This window comes from Lepisosteus oculatus, chromosome 7 (assembly GCF_040954835.1).
Source record: "Lepisosteus oculatus isolate fLepOcu1 chromosome 7, fLepOcu1.hap2, whole genome shotgun sequence".
In the NCBI taxonomy this organism is placed as follows: domain Eukaryota; kingdom Metazoa; phylum Chordata; class Actinopteri; order Semionotiformes; family Lepisosteidae; genus Lepisosteus; species Lepisosteus oculatus.
The window spans coordinates 33709697-33733384 of record NC_090702.1 but is presented as its reverse complement, the minus strand read 5'-3'; the positions used below and the strand labels follow the sequence as shown (position 1 = coordinate 33733384).

Genomic DNA, 23688 nt, shown 5'->3' with positions numbered 1-23688 from the left:
GTTTATTTTTGTTACTTGTTTGTCTAGAATACACACATTTAAAGGGAAAGCCCCCAGACTGTTGTTGTTTGATCGTCTCGTCAAACCACTGTTGCATTTTCTGTGTTGGAGGGCCAGCAGAATCTCAGGGATTTCCAAAAAGTCACGCGAATGTCATAAGTAAAATAACTAAAGTTCAGGGTTTTTCGGCTATTTACCGACATGATGATTAGTACCAATATCGAGAGACCGTTCGCCTGATGAGCATATGAACAATCGCTATTTCTGTTTCTAACTGTATCATTTCGGGCATAGTAGAGCATGTAGACGTGCGACAACGTTATCTTTTTCTTTTTCGTCGTTGGTTATTGCAAAAAAATAGGTCATTATATATAGCGTGAAAAATTAGTTCACTCAACCAAGTCTTTGTATTACTGTGTTATGAAGTACGGGATTGTTTCAGTGCACCGTAAAACGATGCATTTTTTTATTTACTAGTAGGGCATATTATTCAGTGAAGGTATTAAATGTCTGTTAAATTACTAACCGTAATCGTCTGTACATACTTCAAGTGTAGAACGTTATTTAGGCAACTTAGTTTGAAGCACTCCAGGTAAAGGTCATTTTGAGTTTAAACAAATTAATAGGGAATAAGGAACAACTTCCAAATAATGATTAACCGAGTGGTTATAGCAAAGCAACCGGCTGTGAAATCGTGAACACTGAGCAACAAGTTCGTGAACTCCAACCTTCTACAAAAGTAGGGAGTTGAGCTAAACGTGTTTTTTATTGTGAACATATTAAACAACATTTTAAAAAGGAAAGTTAATTATGATACCACAGCAGATCTGGTACCTTATCTTTTGGTATTTAAAATGGTGATGAGTTGAAAACATTGTATGGTATTAGTCTAAGTGTAGGCCTGATTCACGCTGAACAGTGTGCACAGTTAAATTAGCAAATTATCTCAGCTAGTTGGAGATTTGAAAGGGGGCATAACCGTGCACGTCTATACTTGTGTTTATTGCCTGTGTAACATCTTACAGGGTTGCGTCGGGGTCTTAAGTTTTTCGGTTGTGAAAATCCGTCGCTGCCCTCAAATGTGTTATCCGAACATTTGCCTTTAGTTTTTGTTGTTTTCCACAGAAGTGATCGGGACATTTTTTATCTCCCAAATCAATTTATTAAAAGGAATTAAGCGATCAGATTTGAGCTGAAAAGTATGATATTTATTGCAAACGTCAGTTACAGTTATTAATTACTACATATTAAATGTAAAGCGCAGATTTTATTAAAGGGTGACCTGAAAAATGTGTTTTCAGGTAGTTATTCGAATCTGATGAAGTTTGTGTTGTCGCTGTCAACAAATTATCAGGAACATTGAAGCCAGTGAAAAGCAAAACTTCCAATATTAATTTACTACAAAAATAATGTATTTTTGTTTTGTTACTTCACCGGCTGTGTTTTATATGCTAAACATCTTGTCCAACTCTTTTTAAAGCTCGCTGTTGCTTAGCAGCCTAGGTTTAGTTTATTCACACGAAGAGCTAGCGCTGAGCTTTGTGGATGGCCGCCTAAAGAGGGTTTCTGTTGATCTACTCTGTAATGGGGAAGAAAAGCTTTTATAAATTGTGCCACGCTGAAATATCAAGTTCTGATGTATTCGTTACCACAATTACGCACCATTCTTAGTTGTGCACTATTTGACCCTTGAAGGGTTTAGTCTGGTTTGAAGAAGAAAGACTTGATTTTCCAAAATCATACAGAAATTGCCTTGTCTTGACTTGAATACTGAAGTAGAAGTGATGAACTCGAGAATGATGCAGTGGATCCACAGACCCATAAAACGTGAAGGCATTTGATCTTGTCTTCTGTGCAATTTAAAGGCACAGTAGCATTTAATGGAAGCTAAACACTGGCAATTTGTCTTTTCAGCAGAACTAGAAAGACTTAATTGAACAAAGAAATTGCAAGTGTTTTTATCTGCTCAAAACTTGGAGGTTAATTGTGTTTCTTAAGTCTCCAGCACACTTAGGAACTGAAAACCAGTTCAAATTAAGCCCATTATGAGGTCATGAAGCATTCATTATTGTAATTCAGAACTCAGCTAGAGCAAATGCCAGCAGGTAAATCTTGATTTGAGCTTTTGTTTTTAAATGTGAACTAGATTGAAACTGCATAGACAGGTATATTGTTCAGGGCTAGATGGTCCTTCGTGTTTACTGCTGCAATTCCCTGGCAATAAGCCGGTGTTGGATCCGAGCTCCCTAGGATATGTATGTTGCAGTACTACCTACGATGTATCAACTGAAATTTACTTTCCTTGCTCTATCTGAAATGGCTCCAGAGAAGAGCTGCAAAGGAACAATTAAAGGTTAATTCCACACTGGAAAGTAGAAAGAAGAAAGTATTTCATCCTTTGAACCATATTCAGGCTTGCGGGAGAAAGAGGAAGGTAGCAGGGATATAAAGCAGAAAAGAACTAAAGACAGCAGGTGAAAGGACACTGCATTCTTGTCTGCTCCGTCTTGTGTCCTCCTGTGCTTTATATCCCTGCTACCTTCCTCTCTCTCCCTTCAAAAGCCAAAACATTTTCTTTTTCTACTTTCCCTGCTATTGTGCTCCTCCCTCATGGGGATTCATTTATCCTGACAGAGCATGGTGGGTATGTCTGAGTAAACAAGTGGATACCCCACCCCCACCCCCACTCCCACATTACAGTGATTGAAGGGGATTCGAATGAACATTCTGCTCAAGCTGTCTGGAAGCAGGGATATAACTGGTTCTGACATAGTTCTGAAACCCAGAAGCAGAGAAGGGGTTAATTTCACAGGGCTGCCTGTGATACTGTGCTGACACTGAAGAAATTCTTGTCTATCCCAAGAGTCAGTCTGTCCTGGACAGCACAGGTGCAGAGCGTCTCTCTACTGAGCCAGTCCTCCTTCTAGATGGGAACATGCCTCAAGTGTTCCTGTAATGAAGCCTTTTCTGCATCCTATCCGGCCTCCGTAATGTTCATATGGAGTTTGAATCCTGAGTGCCTGGGAAGGGGGAAAGGAAACAGTGGCAGCAGGAAGTGCGGCAGCTGACAGGGTCAAATAGAGGTGCTGTACAATCGTGATAACAGCCGTCTAAGTCTTGCCGGAAAGTCTTTTGGGTGGAAACGTGGATGGGAATACCATTAGTGGTAGAAGGAAGTGTTTTTGTTGTATTCTGCTTTTCACAGAGTTAAAATAATAAAATCTGGTTGACAGTTTCACTAAAGAAATGAGAGTTTGTATTCATTAAGCATCTAACTCTTCTGCCTGCTAGGGTCATATATTGGACCCCATATATTCATCATATATTCATTGGTTGAACTGTGTAGGGGCTAGCATTGCTGCCTCGCAGTGCTGGGTACCTGGGTTCAGTTCCAGACCTGGTTTCCCATCTGCGTGGAGTTTGTATGGTCTCTCTGTGTTCATGTGGGTTTCCTCTGGGTGCAGAGGACAGACCTGCTGGTTAATGGGCTTCTGGGAAAATTGGCCCTGGTGTGAGGTTGTGTATGTCTGTGGTTATGTCTGTATGTGCCCTGTGATAGACTGGTATCCCATCCAGGATGTATCCTGCCTTGCACCCATTGCTTGTGGGGTTAGGCTCATTGATTTAGAGTTCTTGTTAATGTAAAACACAGGGAATAATCTGGGGAAATTAGACAAATAATACCGAAGACTATAAAAGGTTATGTGGTAACTATAAGATAAACCTCTGAAAAGACTGCAATTAATGCTACGTCTACAGAAAGCATTGGCCATTCTTCATTGGTCACCTAGCAAAAGATTATTGCACAGAATATTTCTTAATATTGCTAGTTTGGATTTCTTGAGGTTTGTCTAGTTAAATACTTCTCAATTTCAGTCATATAAAAGGCCCCTGGTTGTTAAAATGAATGGTTGTTTTGATATGCAATGCTTTAGATCTTGCCTGTGGGCACATTATTTGCAGTGAAAGGTTTTTTCCTCTCGTCATAGTCATGTACAGACAAGTGGTGTTCAAACACCTACAGCTCATTGTCAGCACTTGCAGGCATCACCTCTATGAGTGAGGCGTGCAGAGAGGGGTTAACGTGGCAAGTGCATTCCAGTTGGTTTCTATGACAACATTCTGCTGTCTGACATGTCAGCTGTTTTCAAGGGAGTGCCCACAGTAAAAAAAAAAATGAAGCAGAGGTTTTCTATAAAGCATAATTGTGGGGGGTTCCTATATCTTCAACTGCTGTTGTGAAATACATTTTAAATGTGAAAAGTCCCAAGATGTCCAAATAACCATCCTTTATGTCAACACGCTGAATTTGATACCCGTAGCGAGAGAACGCTGAAAGGCAAATAATCAGTGCTGGGTCTGCCTTCAAAGTTTCTGATCCCATATCCTGTAGAAATGTAGATCTGAAGGGATCTATAACTGTAATAAAACTGGTTAAAAAGGGAAAACACCTTGGGTCCAGTGCTTCCATATCTGAACAGAAAAACTAAAGGGTTTACTTGCTGATGCAGAACCTAGAGTATGACGTAGTTGCTTTCATTTAGTGCTTTTCATCCCAGGGTGCTTTGGGAGGAACCACTTCGTGCAGCAGTGAACTGGGTGACGTGTGGGAGCCATTATATGCCAGGAGCCCCTCTACACAGCAGTGAGAAACTGATTCACAAGCTGAATGAAGTGGTAACCTTGGGAAATTCTGTTGCTCTTTTGACCTTCCTGCACTATTTACAGTACTATGTAAATAGTACAGAAGAAATAACACTGTTGTATTGAGTTACAAAAGCATTAAAGCGTATGATCTCTAAGGAGCTTTAGGGATGTTGTATTTATTTTTATTCTTACTGTTGAATTGTCACCTTTTGTTGCACTCCGGATCCTGATTAAATAAAAACAAAAACAACACACAATGTGGATATCAAGCTAGGGAATGTGACCTCAATCCACTTCACTTTCTGAAAACAATTTGGTTAATCAAACAAAGGATTAGGGAGAGATATAGGCTTGCAAAGTGCTTGTGTGTGTGAGTCTGGGAGAAACTCACTCTATCCCATTCTTGCAGAAAATCAGATCTCTCTAGTTTTTGTGTCCTCTTAAATGTAAACCTTTCAGAAGTTTGAAACACGTGAATTAAAGGCACTTTCTTTGTGTGTCATCTGCATGCACGGCTAAAAGCTATTTAATTCTCCTTAAAAAGAAGCTCATCTTGAATCCCACTGCACACAGGAACAAGCTGTGCATCTTTATTAAAGGTAGTACCTTGCTCAAGGTTATGACATCAGTGACACGCCTGGAAATTGAACCCACAACCTTTCCCTTACAAGTCCAAAGCCCTAACCAGTACTCTGCTTATCTTCAGTACATGTTCAATGCTCATTCTTACAGCAACAAGTCCATTTCCCTTCCCTGCTCTGTCTAATCCAGGGCTCCCACTTCCACTGGTTTTTGTTCCTCCCAAGTACTTAAATAATTGAACCCTTAACAGACCAAGTTATGGGTGTAATTTGAACTCTTCGTTTTTGGTTTCCAAAAATGTAAGATGAGGAAAAACTAGCATTTTATCAGTAATATAGGAGCTCTGAAAGCACTTGGAAAGGTTCAAACCAAGCAACTTGTTTGTACACGGGTAAGGACTTGTGTGAGTAAAGAGTAAAGATCTCAGCTACAATGAAACCCAGCAGGTGTGTGGATCCAGGTCCAGGGTTGGCAATCCCTGGTCTAATTTCTTCAGTGGTACGAAGAAGAGTTATCTTTGCAACAGATATTTAGTGTGTGGTCTTGTGCAATTCTGACAGAGACAGAGTTTTCTCCAGTCTGTGGGCTGGTGCAGGAATGCAGGAGAGTGAATATGTATTTTCACCCAGCTGAGATTTGATATGTATTTGAAAAACAATGAAAGGAATATGCGCAATGCTGGGAGTTAGTAAATGGAAAGTGCCCAAGATCTGAAGTGCTCTGTGGTCTTTGCACAATGCATAAAAAAGGGCTTTTGTGACTACCCACCCCATCTGGAGCATATTGAGATACTGCTGTTCACCTACCAAGATCAAAGGAAAATACTTTGCTTGCTGTGTTTATTAAAATAAATATGGTGGTGTGACTATTATTGTCCCAGCCTTATTGTTACAGAAACATTAGAATAAAAGTGAGGTTACAAAAGAGAGTAGGTCTCTCAGTCCATTTAGCCCATTTGGTAGTTAAATGATCCAAGGATCATCTTCAACAATATGGCTGGGTGGCATGTTCCATACTGCAACAACCATTTGGGTAGAGACGTGCCACCTGTTCTGGCACTTCTAGTACTTTCTACATAGTTTCCACCTGTGTCTTCTGGTCGGGCAACACCTTTTGAGAATACCCAATTGGTTTTTTTTGGTCCTAGCAAGATGTTTATTTTTCGTTAACCTTTTGTGTACCAGCTGTTAATAATTTAACCATCGTAGATAGTGCAACTTAAGTACATCTGTCTGCAAAGGTTTAAAGTTGATCGTATGCTCTATGAATCTGAGAATGGACAAAGATTTCACATGATTACTTTTATTGTGCCCGTTCAAGGTAACGGACTCTTTGGCTGCCCATTGAGGAACGTCTGGTACAAACAACTGGTGAAAATCAGGAATGTTCCGGTTGTGTCTCTCTTCAGTTAGTCATCATGCACGTAAGGGGATGACAGCTGTATGACTGATGTTGCACTGCCTTTAATAGGCCATGGGCAGTATCATCCTGTTCACACATGTTCCTTGGAAAGGACAGGCATTTACGTCTTCCACTCTTCGAGATTGTTTTTCATATTTTTATGTTCTTAACCCATGGATTATTTTTTTAACTGCTCACTTGTTGCAATAGCTAATTAGTAAGTCACTGTGTAACTGGGCAAATGGCCCCAGGGTTTGATACCGTCTAGTTCAGACATGGGTTTACCTTTACAGGCCTAATAGGTTTGGCTTTGCACAATCAAAAACAATTGAATGGTTTTTCAAAAAGACAGTTTCTGCTACATGTGTGAGCAAGTCGAGGGATTTTCTAACGGATTCTGGACTTGAGATGCGATGGATTTTCAAAGGTTATGGTAAAAGAGGGAGCGTGCCCCCTTGCTCACAGCCTTGAATTGGATGAAGCAGTTAGAACATGGATGGATGGTTCTGGTCAAATTTGTTTCTAAACTTTCAGATCAAATTAGGCAAGCAAACGATGATGGGGAACAGTTCATGACAAGTAAGCACACACTATTGATTCAGAAAATCCTTTAATTGGACGGTCCATTGTATTTTTTCTGAAATGGTACCTTGTCCAGGCAGGAAATTGTAATGCCAAGTTACAGGTTCCAAGCAAACTGAATTGTGATTGGCTTTCTATAAAGCAGTATTTGTTTTGTTAATTTATTTTTGATAAATAAATTCTTTTAGAAAAAGATTAACTGTTCACATTGGAACATACAGGTTCAGAGCAGATGCAATTTATAAAGTTAAAAAATTACAGGTGGTTCTTGGAGTACACTTTACATTTGCAAAAGAACAATGGAACCCTTTTTTACTCAAGAGAAGATTGCTTTATCCTAGCACTTTTTACTGTGTTGTTTCACACTCTTCCTGACAAAATACACAGTCTCTTGAGTTTTTACTCAATGGCGCAACACCACTGTTTAGGGTATTTTTAAAGTTTTGAAAGACATTCTTCCCAAAGACAAATGCAACTTGATAGAGAAAAAAATGCTGATATCTCACGGTCATGAATCCTTATTATCGGTGATGTTCAGCTCTGGTGCTGGAGGGCTGTTTTCCATCAGGATTTGTAGGTAAGTTGGAAGTGTGAGTGAGGGAAGACCTGGAAGCAGTGGTGAGAGAGACTAATTAAGTGAACAACTTGTTCCAGTGGAGTCATTAAGAGTTCAGGTTGGAATAAAAACCAGAAGACACAATGGACCTTCAGGACCAGACCTGAATATCAGTTCTGTGTCTTGATTGTCGAGTTCATCCATATTTCCTTCCTGTATTCAAAGGTTCTTTTCAGTGATTCATGGTCTGCCTGGTATAAATGGCGAGTGCAGAAGTCTATTTTCTCTGGTCCTTGGGGACCACTGTGTCTGCTGGTTTTCATTCCAACTGTGCTTGTCATTAGTGTTACACCTTTAACTGATCTGCTTTCTTGTTTAGATGTCTTAAATGATCTTGATTTCAGAAATAGCTGACTGAGCGTATTGTTACAACAGCATCAATACACAGAAATGTTTTAAGTCTCCTCAACTTTTAAGACATTGCTGCCTTATTTTTGTCTAAAGAAAACCTTAATAGGTGAACATTTTGTAATGAACAGACTCAGGTGGGAATTTTAATGTATCAAACAAATGTTCCCTACTTTAGTGAGCTGGTTGGTTAGATTTCAGTTGAGCAGGCCTGAATGAGGGGAGTTCTGAAACTCAGAAAATAATGACTTGATACCAGTTATCAATCACTTTCAGTGTTTTAAGAACTAAAGGCAAATGTAACTTTTTACCTCAAACAGAAAACTGAAATCAATTAGCTGAGATTCAGAACTCCACTAAAACAAGAACCATCTGAGAAGGGGAGCCCAATGGAACGGATTTGGGAGCCATTGATCGAGAGCCTCACATTACAGCTATTTAATGAATACCCTGAAACCAGAAATCCTGCTAGTTACTAGTGAGTAAACTTTGGTTTGGTCTGAAATTACAGTACATGATTTCCAGATTCCTGGATGCTTCTGTTTTCCCATGGTATGGTGCATCCATACAAGTCATCTGCTTTCCACAAGTGTGAGAACACTGGAGAGTCAGTGACACAAAGATTTAGTAAACTTATTCTGAAAAGACAGTAAATCCTCAGTTCTAATTCTCTACATCTGTTGAGTGGGTCTTTATGACTTTTGTGCACACTTTTTCTGCTGCAATATTTTATAAGGTGGAAATTTAGAACTGGTTTGAACTGGATTGGATGAATGCTGGACACAAGGGCTACTATGTAATTCTATATCTTTAGCAAATAGGGAATTAGGAAGATGTGTGTGGTTTTGGAACACTGCCAATCTGATAAACACAGGGAAGTGTGATAGATTTAATTACTTTAAGAAAATACACAGAGCATCTCTGTGTGTTTCACTCCCATGCGCATGAAATAAAACCTTCTTTTAACTTTTGAGACGGACTCTTGACTGTCTTTTAAGGGGAAGTGGGAACAATTTCTCCAACACACGTTATGGATCTGTTAAAACCAGTGCTGCTGCTGCTGCTTTTGATACCATAAAAGTGCCCTTATGTGTACTGTAGGTACACTAAGCTTGCAGGTGAAAGTAGGCCGCTGTATTTTTTTTATCTAAACCACTCGTTCTTGAAATATAAGGTATTTAATTCTGAAGTTCCTGTTACCTTTTGATTTAAACCAATCGCCCTGCCTTTTAGTCTAGGCATGTGATGCAAGCATTAAGTACAAACAATACCTTTACAATACAAACAATACAATACCTACATTGAGGTTTGTACAGTAAGTGTCTTCTGGGGATAAATGTGTATTTAGAACTTGCGATACAGTGTACATCCTGAAATTTATCCCCAGTTATTATCTTATATTTTCCTGCAGTTCCAGTTATTTTTGGAAATGTATTAATTGGAACTGAACTCCTGCTTGAAGTGGTTTCTGGTTTTCGGGGAAAATGACAGAAGGTTCCTCTGAAGGAGATTATTTGTAACTTTGTTTCTTGAAGATATGATTTAAGTGACATATTACATTTTTACATACTTAAAAGTCTTCACTCAGTCATATAGATTAGCCCCAGAGACATTCACTCTTTTTACTTGCTTCTTGCAGAGCTTCCAAGAGAATTCATATCTGCTGACACATTAATCTAGTGAAGTTAGTATTTGTTAATGCCTGCTGAAATTCTCTGCCTACTGTACTCTACCCAAGAAATGGTCAATGATCTGACCAGCTGTGGAAATATGTTTCAGTGAGGTATCTAGTTATGAAAGGGCACATGGAATGTATCTTTCCATTCTGTCTCTTAGGTGACAGGCTTTTTTCCCTGGCTTTTCCTCTTGTTTCCGCACTGCAAAGAGATCTGCTTCTTTGTGGGAGCTGCAGATGTAGTGTGTGGGGGCTGTTCCACAGGGCAGTCAGGTTCACACTAGTTCAGCTTATGCTCTTTCCCATAGCATGAACCACATGACTGACAACTGCGTGATCATTTTCTGCCAGATAGCAAAAGCCAAATGAGAAATTAAACCCCACATTGCAACTCATTTTGTGATTGTGGGGTGTTTGAATCTCAGAGGCTCATGAGATACTCTTTCAGGGTGCATAGAATGTTTTGAACTTGGCATCGCATTTACATTGTGAGGTGAAGTATTAATTTAAACTAAGTTTAGTATTTTTATCATGATGCAATTATTGTGATAAGGGCCCAACAGATTTTTATAGTAAATTACACTACCTGAGAATAGGTACCTTTTTTAAAAAAGTATTGACTAAGGTGCACATCTACTGTAGCAGTTAGCTGTGGGTAATTTAAATGAACCCACTCTGACCTGGATTAGTCAAGTGACTGCACCGCAGAAGTCTCTGGAAGAAGCTCTTAACACTTTTTTTTACGAAATTATGTCTGTGCACTGCATCACTGCATGAATCTAGATAAAGGAGGATAAACCAATACCAGCATAACCCCTGATGAATCAATTGAGTTCATACAGCTAACATCAAGAGTGGTAATAATATTGAGAATGGCAATAACTTGAAAACTGATACATGGAGGAAGGAGTGCTTAGTGCTTTATAATCTATAAAGAATGCTAAATAATCTGTTTAAATTTGCCCCTAGATTTCCAAATAGAAATAGTGTTCAAATTAGGTCATCTAGGAATAATAGATGATCTGTAGTATGTACTCAGACATATTGACACAGGAGGATGATGCAAGGCCTTCATTATGGTTTTTAAATATGGCAATGAAGACAAAGACTGATGTCAAAGAGCTCTTACACTGTCTCTGTGTTTTTAAGCCATGTCTGTTATTCATTTCCTGTATTTCCTTAGATATTTTTGCGGAGAAAACAAATGCAATTCCTTTTTATTTCTCTCCTACAGATAATTTCATTGGTAATGATTTCAGTTGGTGTGTATGCAAGATTAATGAAGCATGCAGGTATGTAATCTCTTTTCTGTGTTGTCTGATTTCTATCTTAGGTAATTCCAAGAACACCATTTCTGGTGGAAAAGTTTTTTGCAAACAAACAAGAAAAGCAGAGTCATTAATTGCTTGATTGCACTTTTTTTTCGGAATCCTCACTGTTTAAACTGGAATAGGTAATTACTCAGCATGAAACCTATGGGAAGGCAGTTATGTTTGAGGCATTATTTTAGTCAGAAAACAATCATTCTTCATAATCAGAGCCTTGTGGTCATTCAGCAACAACATACAACAATACCAATATTAACTGTAGTTTTCTTTTATTTACTGTTTGTAGAATACTTGATGTGGCTTCCCAGATGTTTCATAATACAACTACAGTGTCAGGTCCTGACTTGGTCTAATTTTAACATTCTTAAATTTCTTGCTAAAAATATGCACTTCTAGTTTCAGCACCTTTTCAATTTCAAACAATTGCAGATAGGTTCAAGTAATCACTCCATGTTCTATTAAGACTCCAGAGTAAATGTTTGTGTGAACAGTCATTTGATCATGAGTGTGAATTGTACCTCTCAATTGTTCGCAGTCTTTCCACCTGTCAAGTTCTTACTTTGCTTTCTTAATCTATGCCCATTCCCTACAATGAATTTCAGTAGTCTACTTAGATCCTAACAAATGCGATAGAGAAATGAAAAGTGTAGAGAGTGTTTGGTGTCTTGCCTAGCTGAGCCTAGTCATGAGGATAGGGCTGCTCAACCCCCCCACACTATTGCAAGGAATGAGCTAGGGAGCTGCTGCGGAGGTGTAGATAGGGATGAGGGATGCAAAAAAGACATGCAAAGGGAAGTCTGGGTCCGAGCCTTAAATATGTAGGCAAGTGGAAGTGAGCACAAGCTTATGTTTTTCAACAAATCTGCTTGAACAGACTGACCACAGAACCAAGGTATACTCTCTGCCTCATAGTTTGAAAGTACCAAAATTTTCTTTAAGTTACTAGGAGCGGCATACATTAGAAAATCCTGAAACGTTTAACTGTGGTTGTTTAGAGATGATGGTATAAATAAGGTGAGTCGATAGTAATGGCCATGACAGTGCTCTTGAATGTTTGATGCTTTATGCTTTACAGTAGAAGTGTCTATGGAGGTGAATATACATGTTTTTTTAATACAATCATGTTGAAAAGGGCATTGCAGGTCATTGTTATGGGAATTTCTGGGATAGAGCTTGTTTGTTGTGCACTTGCTGGTGTGTTTTACAATTTTAACTATTTAATTAGAGATATGCAAGGTAAGACTGGTCTAACATTTTGTTTTGTTGTCAGAAGCTAAGTTAAATACAATGTGAACTAAAATTTCTTGTAGATAATTGAGGTGTAGTATCTATATAGTTTGATTACTATTGAAAATCAAAACGTGAATACACCTGCTATGTGTATGTGTATGGACTCTTTGGGTAAAGAGTGCATGTGCTTTTGAAATTAAGACATTAAACAGTTTTTAGTGTTCATAAATGTATTAAAATTATTTTAAAATGCTTTGTTCATTTTCTGCCTTTTTTTGCTTCCTTGGAATTACAAAAGTTGTACTTACTATAAAGCGTGTTGCCAGTAGGAACATTACCAAACTCTACGGGAAACGGGGAAGTGAACATTCAGATCTCTGGACTGCGCTGGTGACTGACCCTCTGTGTTTGCTGGTCTCCCAGAAACCGCTATGGCGTGCCTTGCTGTGGACCCTGCCATCTTGTTAATGATCATTGGAATATTAATCTTCCTGATCACATTCTGCGGCTGCATCGGCTCCCTGAGAGAGAACATCTGCCTCCTTCAGACCGTGAGTTCAGGAGGACAAGTCTAAGCACTGTCTTGAGAGCACAGTCCTCTTTCTGAATGACCTTTTTAGATTTAAACGTTCTTTCACCTATGTACGTAAATGGAATACGACCCTTTGTATTCTTTGATTTTGACTATGAAATGTAAATTTATTCTGTCCTTTTTACTATAATTAGGGTATCTAAAACCAGGCTCTCAAATACATTCGAGAATTAAGCTCTTTGGTGTTTTAATATTAAGAGTGAAGGAGCATAATGATATGTGTACACATTTTGTGAATGTTTGGTTTCTGTGCTATTTGTTAATACTTTATTATGCTGAAAAAAATCTAATAAATGTACAACCACAAAAACGCTTTGAATTCAAGTTACGTCTGCACTCAATATCCACAGTTCACAAACAAGGCTTCAGTTCCATAACTACCCTTTACAGTTGTGAAGATTCAAGCAACCATTTTAGACTCATAAAGCTCTTAATGTTCCATTGACACTTATTAGTCTTGTTGCCCCATAAATAAAGTTATCTCTCAGGTGAATGACTCGTATTGTTTGCCAAGCTGCTTTGCTTTATTTTATCTGATTATTTTTTTTGTTTGCCTTAAATTAGATGAAATAGTTGTAGACTGCCCAGGAGCAGAGTGTAAAATGTTCTTGAATATATTTACTTATCTTGGACAGTTGCAAGTCCCTGTTTGCTATTAATGCACTGATTCTCTATGTGCCTTTTGCTGTCTTTCTGCACTCTGAGTGCCATGGGTTCATTTCTAATTGTTGATTGAACTTGTCGAATGTGACCGAGTTTATCCCAGCCTGAGTGTGAGTCATGGGCTCTCTCCTCCTGCAGTTCTCCATCTGCCTGACGATCATCTTCTTGCTGCAGCTGGCTGCCGGGATCCTGGGGTTTGTCTTCTCTGATAAGGTAGGTACCCCTTATACAGTACTTACCTCCTTAAGAAGATTAGTAGGGATGAAGCTGTTTCATTCCACTTTGAAATATTAATCTCGCTACTCTATTGAGTTTAAAGGCTCCTGGTCCTACAGAAAGGGCTGCCTTCCCTCTTTAGGACAAGAAGCTTCTTAACACTCCCTCTCTTCATAAGGTTAGAAACCAGTGGCTCGAAATGAGCCATCCATCAGCTTCCCAATCTTTATACCCTCTTTGCACAGTACATTTCCCTTTGGAAATAAGTTTTTTCCTCCATCTTGTTTTCTCATTAGGTTGACCAGAAATTCATGATTCGGACCCAAAAGAAAAGTGAATGTCTCGGCACTCAGTGTCACCCAAAGCTTTGAAGGTCCTTATATAATGGCCAACCCCTGCTTTGAGACTGGTGTCCCTGTATTGATGCCACAAGCTTTTTGCAGGCCTCAGGAAAACCGCTCGTCTTTTGCGAGGGCTGTGGTGATGTGGCCTCTGTCTCTTACTGGGCAGGTCAGGCACAAACCTGCTGTTTTCCATAATAGGACCGTCAAAGCACAGGGTCAGAGCCTGCTGAAGAATACAGCTAGAGCAAGTAAACCATTAAAGAAACTGAATGTGAAAAGTGTGCCTGTGAAACAGTGTTTCTGTTTTGTAAAGGACATTGCTGTGGGTCATGTGTGCACTTTACAGGGCAATGTGGTTTAGCGGTACTATGCTAAAAGAAGTAGACCCATTAACTGTCCAGGCTATTTAGCATTAACCCCCCACAACCCTCGCGTGAAAGAGGCAGCAGTATTGGGAGAAACAGTTAATAGTTAATAGTCACTGTTAATCCTTCATTTATAATTAATTAATCGATCCTGCAGTGGACTAGACATGAGGACAAGTTGTTTCCAGAACACGTGACGGTTGACTCATTGAACAGTGACTTAAAAAAGCTGTCAGTTGAACAGTTTAACTCATTGTTCTAACCACAGCTGTATCAGGTCATAATTTGACCAAATTTTTGTAACGAGTAGAGCAAGTGCCACAGAAATTCTTAGTTTTCACTTTTTTTTTCCAAGTATTTGAAAGCATGCACAGAAATTTGATTTTTGGATCTGTTAAAAAAAATTAAAAACCTTAAAATGCTTTGGTCAATTATGCATGTACTGTATAATTGTTTTTCTTCAGGATGGGTTTACAATGTTATTCTTTCTTAATCAGCACCCATGCAGAAAAAAGCCCTAATAAAAAAAATATTCTTCCCTTAGTTGACATCTTTTGTTTACGAGATATTTGTAATGTTCTTTGGTTACAGTTATTTGAAATGTAGCCATAACTAGATATACATGATCTCTGGATAAATTTAACTGCGGCTGAAGTAAACGTGAGGTGCATCTGGTTTCTCCTGTATCCTCTCAGAGAAGGGGGGGATTTTTGGCTCATTTCTTACTGCCACCTGCTGTTCGATTTTCATGCTTTAAAAAGCTGCCATTGTATTCAACTGTGAGAAAGTTGAGCAATCTTACCACAGAGAGTGCAGCCCTTCCAGTCCACTCTGTTGCCACATTCTCAGTGAAGACAATGCCTCATTCCTTATAATGATCCTGAAGAGCTGGTTGGTACAGAATTCTCCAGTGAGCAGGATTGAGAGGCCTTCAGTCTGACCAGCTTGGCCTATAGAAAAACTTTGTATGCATCTTTTTACTTCAATACAATGTAATTTTCAAATGGCATAATGTACTAGTTAGACCTCTTTTAAAATACTGGAAGCAGTTTTGTTTTTACAAAAGAAAGATATTTCTGCTCTGGAATCAGTCCAGAGGGATGAATAACCTCTCGTATTTTACTCTTTCTTGTGTTATCAACACAAAACTGTCGGCCCCTCATGTACACCTGGCCTGGGTACTAGAAGGAGATACTTTATTCTTGTAAACGTACACTAACCATAGGGCTGTCCACTCTGCAGGTGTTTATTCCAACTTGAGGTAAATCAGCTCTTCGTTGGCTTAATTGGAGCAGTTTCTAGAACTGTTCTAGATTTTCTATAAGGCTGCCGACACAACCATCTCTCCAGAGCCAGGATTAAATTTCCATTATATAATTGACACTGAAGTCTAAGTTTGTATTATTGTATTATTACATCTTGACTGAATTAAGGATTGCAGTGCTGCTCAGTGCTTCACCTAATGTCATTACAACTGGCATAAGCCTTTTTATCTCGCTTTTTAACTGAATTACACTGAATCACAGAGAAGCCGATTTTCAGCAACTCGGGTTGTGATCATTTTTAGGATTATACCATAAGATTATATCTTTTAAAAGTAATAGCTTGTTTTTTTTTCCTCTTAGGCACGGGGGAAGGTGACTGAAGTGATCAACAATGCAATAGTTCATTATCGGGATGATCTGGACCTGCAAAACCTTATTGATTACGGTCAGAAAGAGGTAAGTGGGACCTGCACCATCTGTTAATAACATCACAAATCAGTCTAGGGAAGAAACACCACTGTGATTATCTTAAACTGATCTCCTTCTCCATGCTGCTTCGCCATCTGAATGACTACAGATTAGTTCAAGAGTACAGACAAAAAAAAAAACTTGTAATTTTTGAGTAAACAGATCTCTTAATGAGTTTAGATATATTTTCTATCCACCTGATGTGAAATCATATAGTGTGCATTTTTGCTGTCCGGGCTTACAGCTATGAGCCCTGTGATGGCTCATGGGGGAGAATGAGGATGTTAAGACCGACTCCTCTGACCCGCCCACCTTCGAACCACTTTTAACACGGCATCAGCTGGAGGAAAGTGACAAATCTGGCTCAAACGTGTGATCACAGAGCTCTGCCCGCACTCAGACAAGGGTCTTTACCAGTGGAGGCACCAGGGCAGCCCATGGATCTCTGGAGAATATCTCTTGAATTTCTTAACATCCCCTGGATTTTTTAACAGAAATGCCAACAAACACAAGAAGGGAACACCTGAAATATGGTAAACCTAAACAGTAGGGGCTGGCCTGACAAATTTTCTGATTTTGAAAGGACACCAACCAAAACAATAGTGTTAGCACTGGTACCATGCAGTACTGTCCTTCCTGTGCTTTGGTTCGGCCCACTAGGACAAGTCCTATAATTGAATGGAACTACGTTTGATTTTGTGGCATTTGCACCCATCTTTACGTGATGAGCCAACAGACAACAGCCGCTGCCCCTGCACATTAATAGTGCATTGTTATTCCATTAGTGTGCTTTCTGACTTCTTTTGTTGTTACAGATTCTAATAATACACACATAGGATTACCTTAACTGTAAATGAAGAATCAGGCCACTGTACCATGGTCTGATTCTCTATACAGTGAATACCATGAATCAGAATTGATCTACTCTTGCATTAGCTGTGAACACAAGCAATCCAGAATCATGGTATCCCATGAACATAAATTGACAATCCTTGTGACAATCGGAGTCTCAAGGACTGAGCAAATTTTTTTGTACCTGGGAAATTTACCAAGCTGATGAAACTTCCATATTATTGGAATCCATATGGATTAGTACAAATTCTTAGAGTTTTGAATGGAAGTGTAAAAGCATATTAAGGATGAGGCCACTGCTTGAACAGGTACGAATGTGTTTGGAAGTTATTAAGTAGCGTGTACAATGTGAGCCACGCTGTTCTTGAATGTGAAAGTCAAGTTGTCTCGTGCTCATCGTAAACTTGTATTGAGTACTGGACTATCATGCAGCTTAGCTGTTCGGTGTTCTGTTGTCTGTGCCTCTTCAGTTCAGCTGCTGTGGTGCGGTTTCATACAAGGACTGGTCCCAGAACCTGTACTTCAACTGCACCCCTGAGAACCCCAGCCGGGAGCGCTGCTCTGTGCCCTTCTCCTGCTGTCTGATGTCCGAGGACGAGGTACGACTCTCCTCTCTCCCACTTCACGCTGCGGCTGCGGACACACATACAGGCATATTAGACTGCAAACACAAGAGCAAATGTGGCCTGTCTTGTTTGTTTGGGCAGGTGCTGATCCAAGAATCTCAGCTACTCGTGAACCTTTACCGCAGCACCTTAGAAAGTGTCCTCACTAGTGTGTCACTGTGTGGTACAGCAATACTACCAGGCATGACAAAGATGAACTACAAAGGGCTGTGGCAACGGCACAGAGGATTATAGGATGTTATTTACCATCCATCGGTGAGATTCACACCATGCGCTGTCACAATAAAGGCCAATCCATGATTCAGGATCCCAACCATCCCAGCCACAAACTGTTCTCCTCCCTGCACTCTGGCAAGCAGTGCCATACTATCAAAGCACGGACCACTAGGCTCAAGAACAGCTTCTATCCCACTGCACTACGCATCCTTAACAGTTAACTGCAGTGCCTCAGCCCCCACGCTTATCTGCACCATACATGTTTTGCATGGTCTAGCATGTTTTTTTTCCTGTTCTACTACTACTTACTACTATTGTTCTGTTATGATTTATTATGTCGTAATGTACTGTCTACATTATGTGGTGTTGTCTGTTGTACTATGTCCCAAGAGATCAGTGCAAATAAGTATTTAATTGTACATGTACATATGGCAAGTAACTCCTCTACTGTACTCTCTTAAGGAGCTCAAGGGTTCATTTTCAGCAGTATGGCTGGTTATTTTTGTTCTTAGTACTGGGTTGGGAGACCTCTGAAGAGAACTAGGTTGCTGCTGTAAGTGGTGTTGAAGGCCCAGTAGATGGCGCTCTTGCCTCTTGACCAGACTTTCAAACGAATGCCAGCAGCAGCACAGGGCACAATGTGCTTTGGGAGAGGCCTTTCTTCAGATGAGATGTTAAACTGGGGTTTTGATTGTTTTTGATATCAGAGATCCCATGGCACTGATTGTAAGATTGGTGGTGTCCTGCATTGATTCTGCTCTTGATTCAGACAATCTGGCCAATTTACAAATCCCTCTCAATTTAACTGGTGAAGCAATTTCCTGAGGTTGCTAATGCATAATGGCAGCTACGCAGATTGATGTTGCTCTTCAGTGGTGGATGAAATGTGTCTCCTATATAAGTTTAAGGATCCTGAAAAACACTACCTAAAAGGCAAGGAATGATCAATTATTAGTAATGAGACAGACGAGAACAGGTATTATGTGTGCAGTCGGAGAATCTGTTGTCTCTCAGTTGGCCATGTTGTTGAACTGAGCAAGAAGACTGATGCATGTACTCCTGCTGGTGCAGGCGGTGATCAACACCATGTGTGGCCAGGGGATGCAGGACCTGAACTACCAGCAAGCGGAGGCCTTCATCCACACCAATGGCTGCATTGACAAGCTGGTGAACTGGATCCACAGCAACCTGTTCCTGCTGGGAGGCATAGCGCTGGGACTCGCCATTCCACAGGTGTGCTCCCTCACGTGGTGATGCCCTGTGCTATCTAGGCACCCGCTGGCGTCAAGGCCCCAACATCCAGCAGCGTGCACCTCACTCCTGCTCGTTCTTCAGGGTGTTGGATCTCTCTTCCGACACCACAGCACACCTTGTTAGACCCCGTGCCTCGGACATACAATACAATCCGTGCAAGAATGGCGTTCTAAAGCAAAACTTTAGTTTAGTCAACTGGTCCACGATGATGGCAAAACAATATATTTTTCTTCTATAAATACAGGTTTTTAGGCCTGCCTTCTGTATTTTCTTAGCTACTATTTTAAAATGCCTTTAAGCTTCTGTTTGAGAATTGAGTATCAATGTATTGCCAGCAGCTATATTACCTTGCAATTCACAACTGGCTCACTCACTGAAGCTCAGCAGGTGAGAGCCTGGTCAGTACCTGGATGTGAGACCTCCTGGGAAAGTTAAGGTTCCTGCTGAAAGAGGTGTTAGTGGGAACAGTGGGGAGCTCTTGCCTGTGGTCTGTGTGGGCCCTAATGGCCCAGCAAAATGATGGTCATTAAAAATCCCAGGGGATTTCTCGAAAAGAGAAGGGGTTTATCCCAGTGTCCTGGCCAAATTTCCCCCTGGAAACGATCACAACCCCCTAATAACGAATGGACTGGCACATTTTGACTGCAGCCATATCATCCAGGTGGGCCTGCACATTGGTGGTGGTGGAGGGGAGTCCCTATTACCTGTAAAGTGCTTTGAGTGGAGTGTCTGGAAAAGTGCTATATAAGTGTAAGGAATTATTATTATCAGGTCTGTGTTTAAAAATGCTTAAATGAGTCTTTGTATAAAAGTATACATGTTGAATCATATTTTGTTAAATTACAAATTGCCCTTTTGAGGTGAAATTGTATTATTTGTCAAAGAAGTGGTGAACATGATCTCGCACACAGTATTGGCACAGTGCTTTTTCCTTTGGAGTGCTGGCTGTGTTCCGGGGAAGAAATACCGGCTGCTAATGGCAGCATCACTCATAGTATTTTCTCTGTCCCCCACAGCTGGTTGGAATCCTCCTTTCCCAGATCCTGACCAATCAGATCAAGGACCAGATAGAGCTGCAGAAATACAACATGCAGCACCGCTCTGACCCCTGGCATTGACATCTCTGATGCAACACGGACTACTGTACCTCTTCTCACAGACTGTTGTAGCCCTTTTTCTCAGTTTTTACTCTTTTAACTGTTAAGAGGACCGGCTGAGCTACAGGCATGCAGTGCTGTGGACATTATCAGGGCAGATCCTTGATTTCAGGTTATCCTCCTTCTGTGTTGTCATAGCTTTCATGCAAGACATCCCTGTTTTAAGCAAAGGTCCTGTGTCAGGTGGATGAGAGTAGTGAACAGTAGCAGGCTGCTCTGTCTGGTCGTGAGTCCCAGAGATATACAGAATTTCCAAAAGCACATATACTGTAAGTCTGGAAGAGGAAAACAAGTTGTACTGTTGAATGCTGAGGCCCTTGGCTCTGGTGGAGAGATTATGGCAGTAATGAAAGCACCAGTGGTGTAAACATCCAGCACTGTGAAAATATCCAGCACCTGGAAAGGAATAATGCAGAATTATGCACATGATTAAAGAAGAAAATGCGTATTTCTTACACCTATGTTTGACATTGTGAGCGGGCTTGCAGTTTTTTATAAGATGTCTAAAAAACACAGAAGGAGAAATTGGATACAAAGGGAATTGGTCTCTTAACCTTTTCTGTACTGTTTCTTCTTGATCAGTTACATTTTCACTGCCATGTTGCAGGAAGTATCACCTGCCTTTTGTGAGAAGTGTAGGGATGGTTTGAGTGTATACACTATTCTTGCTGTTCATTACCAGAACACGGTATTTAAGTGCCTACATAACTAAAACAGACTTTAAAATATGCTAAAAAAAAATTAAATCAAAGACAGTGTTTAAAAATCTTGCATTAGTACAGTAATTTCAAGCTTGAAGTACTGAAAACTTATAAATGTAAGAAAACGTTACAAATGAGAAAAGGCCATTTGGCCCATCTGCAGTACAACGTTTTATAGTTAATAGGTGATCAATCCATGGATCTCATCCAGGCATTTTTCAAAAAAGGTCAGGCTTCAACAAGATGACTGAGTGGTTTGTTCCATTCATCAACAGCGTGGTGTAAGGAATGCCTCTCTTCTGTTCTCAGTTTTAAGTAAACTTCCATATAATTTATACAATGCTGCCTTTAAAGCAAAACTAATGCTGGACAGCCATGACCCCCGAATTTCCTGTAACACGTTCTGTTTTAATTGAAGTTTTGCCCACATTATTGGTAAATAAACTTTTTCTTGTTGTCTCATGCCCCTGTATACTCTCTTGACAGGCTATTTCTATCAAAGCTCTTATGTGAAATATTTATCAGTATGTTTCGTTATTTCAGCTGTCCTTTTTATTCTTTTTTTCATAACTTATCCTATGTATTACAGCTGTAAATTTTACCATGTAAGTACAAAGGTTGTACAGCCTTTTTGAAAAGCCCTCATAAAACTTCAGAAAGATTGTGTAAGATAATGTTTGCGATGTTAGAACTTCGTTACATTAGTGTTTTTGTACATTTTTGAATGACTTTTCCTATAGACATGAAATACAATTTAATGAAATAAAAAATTGGCTGAATGACATCCTCTTGGTTGGGCGTAATGTTCAGCACTCAGGCAGTTATAGTTGTAACTATTGCTAAAACATGAACTAAAAAGACAGATTAGATCATTATTAATGTTTTTCTTTTAATAAAGAATGAGTTCTATGAAGAACTGTTTAAGTTCGGTTGTATATATCTTCTGTTTTTAATATTTGCCATGTATGTTCTCTATTTATTACTTTTCAACCACAGTTTTAACCTCAAACTAAAAAAAACTCATTATATGCTGAGCCTCAAAATAAACTTACCACTTGTAACTGCAACAATGTCTCAAAGTTATCTGAAAAATGAAAGTCGTTTTTGTAGCAGGTGCACTGCGTTTTATTCAACAGATGTGATGTAAATTAATTCATCCATGCTGATTAACTTTTGTTATCAACAAGAATGAATCAACAGGGGTCGTGTTGTGAAAGTCACAGGCTAGAAACGTGAATCCACAACGGGGAGTCAAACTCCAGGCTCCAGCAGCTTTCTGGTGGCATCAGTATCTTTCCTGGACAAGCAGGTGCTTGTTCTGTGGTGTCTGATCTCTAAAGCCACGTGCTTGCCCAGCTCATCACACAGATGTTTAGTGGAGCTTACGTCTGGCAAGTAGGACACCCACACCATGACTGTCACATTATCATCTTGAGGGAAAACTGTTACACAAGCAGCAGGGGAACAGCCTTGTCCTACTGGAATGTAATCACATGTTGAGTCCTTTGGAAGAGTGGTAAGTGTGGTTCTCGGAGCAACTTATAGCCCTGCGGTGAGGTCAAAATCAGTCGTTACTAATAGAATTGTATAGCCGACTCTAGAAACTCCTGCCTAGACCATCCCTATCGTTGGATATCCTCGTCAACGGATCTCCTGTACACGATCAGAGTGTTGTTCCTCGTGTTTGCATCATGCTGGCTGACAGCCATCAGGCTGCCCTACAGAAGACTTGGCTCTCCTGCTGACGAGCCCCCCACTGAGGTGACGCTCAAACGTGTCACTGTCACAGAAGCACTACCCTCTCGATGAGGGAGGCACACTGATTCTTTTCTGTTCTTAATTTATACCAGGCTTGCCACGCAACAGGACAAATTGCCTCATAACCTAATCTGCTCTCACTCTAATGAAGTGATTTAGTGTGTATGCAAAAAAAAAAAACTCACTGTATTAGGTGAGTCTATTAAAAATAAGCCAAAAACAGTTCATGATTATCCACAATATAGATTGTCTAAAAACATACATGCACGAATAAAGTTTCCTCGAACGTTCAGTATGGAGTTTGAAATGAAAGTCAAACCCTATATCCTTGTCCACCTTTCCATTTCGGGATACCCTTATTTCCCCCCAACCATCTACTCCTCTTTTTCAACACGTAATAGGAAATGCGGAAAGAAAAAACTGGAGCTACTGTCCTGACCCTGAAGACTCTCTCATCCAACTGTATACCAATGCTGTACCTTCCGGAGGCTTCGGGACTTATGTAAGAAGGTGCCTAGCAAAAAAAAACCGGTTTCAGCTCTTAGACGGCGTCGCTATCTGTGCTCTAGCGTCTTTCTGCTTCCTGAAGCGATACGGCGCAGACGCGTCGGTTCCTGGTTCAGAAGTTATACTCTCTCTGCTACCCTCGCTAACAAGCGCGTTCTTCGGGTCGTCGAGCCCCGAAGCTCTCCGCTCTCGCTGACGAGCTTGGAAACTTCTCCAAGGCTCCCATCGGACTGTTCACATCCCCTTTCCGAGCGATGCACTGTACTGTATATTCTACTCTGACTGTACAGTCTGG

At 40.1% G+C, this 23688-nt stretch overlaps 1 protein-coding gene across 4 annotated transcripts in view; it reads left to right on the top strand.

Annotated features, from left to right (window-relative positions):
* tspan33a (tetraspanin 33a) overlaps window positions 1-22277 on the top strand; it is a 43155-nt gene extending 20878 nt beyond the window's left edge. For 2 of the 4 annotated variants that reach the window (XM_069192421.1, XM_069192418.1), the window contains exons 2-8: window positions 11086-11143; window positions 12833-12960; window positions 13803-13877; window positions 16215-16310; window positions 17645-17773; window positions 19088-19249; window positions 20287-22277. In XM_069192421.1, the coding sequence (XP_069048522.1) occupies window positions 11101-11143; window positions 12833-12960; window positions 13803-13877; window positions 16215-16310; window positions 17645-17773; window positions 19088-19249; window positions 20287-20388 (735 nt within the window). In that variant the 5' untranslated portion in view covers window positions 11086-11100 and the 3' untranslated portion in view covers window positions 20389-22277. Of the gene's footprint in view, window positions 1-7439; window positions 8655-11085; window positions 11144-12832; window positions 12961-13802; window positions 13878-16214; window positions 16311-17644; window positions 17774-19087; window positions 19250-20286 lie in introns of those variants that run through there. The other 2 variants (XM_069192419.1, XM_069192420.1) reach the window with 2 other exon arrangements.
* Window positions 22278-23688: the final 1411 nt, after the last annotated feature.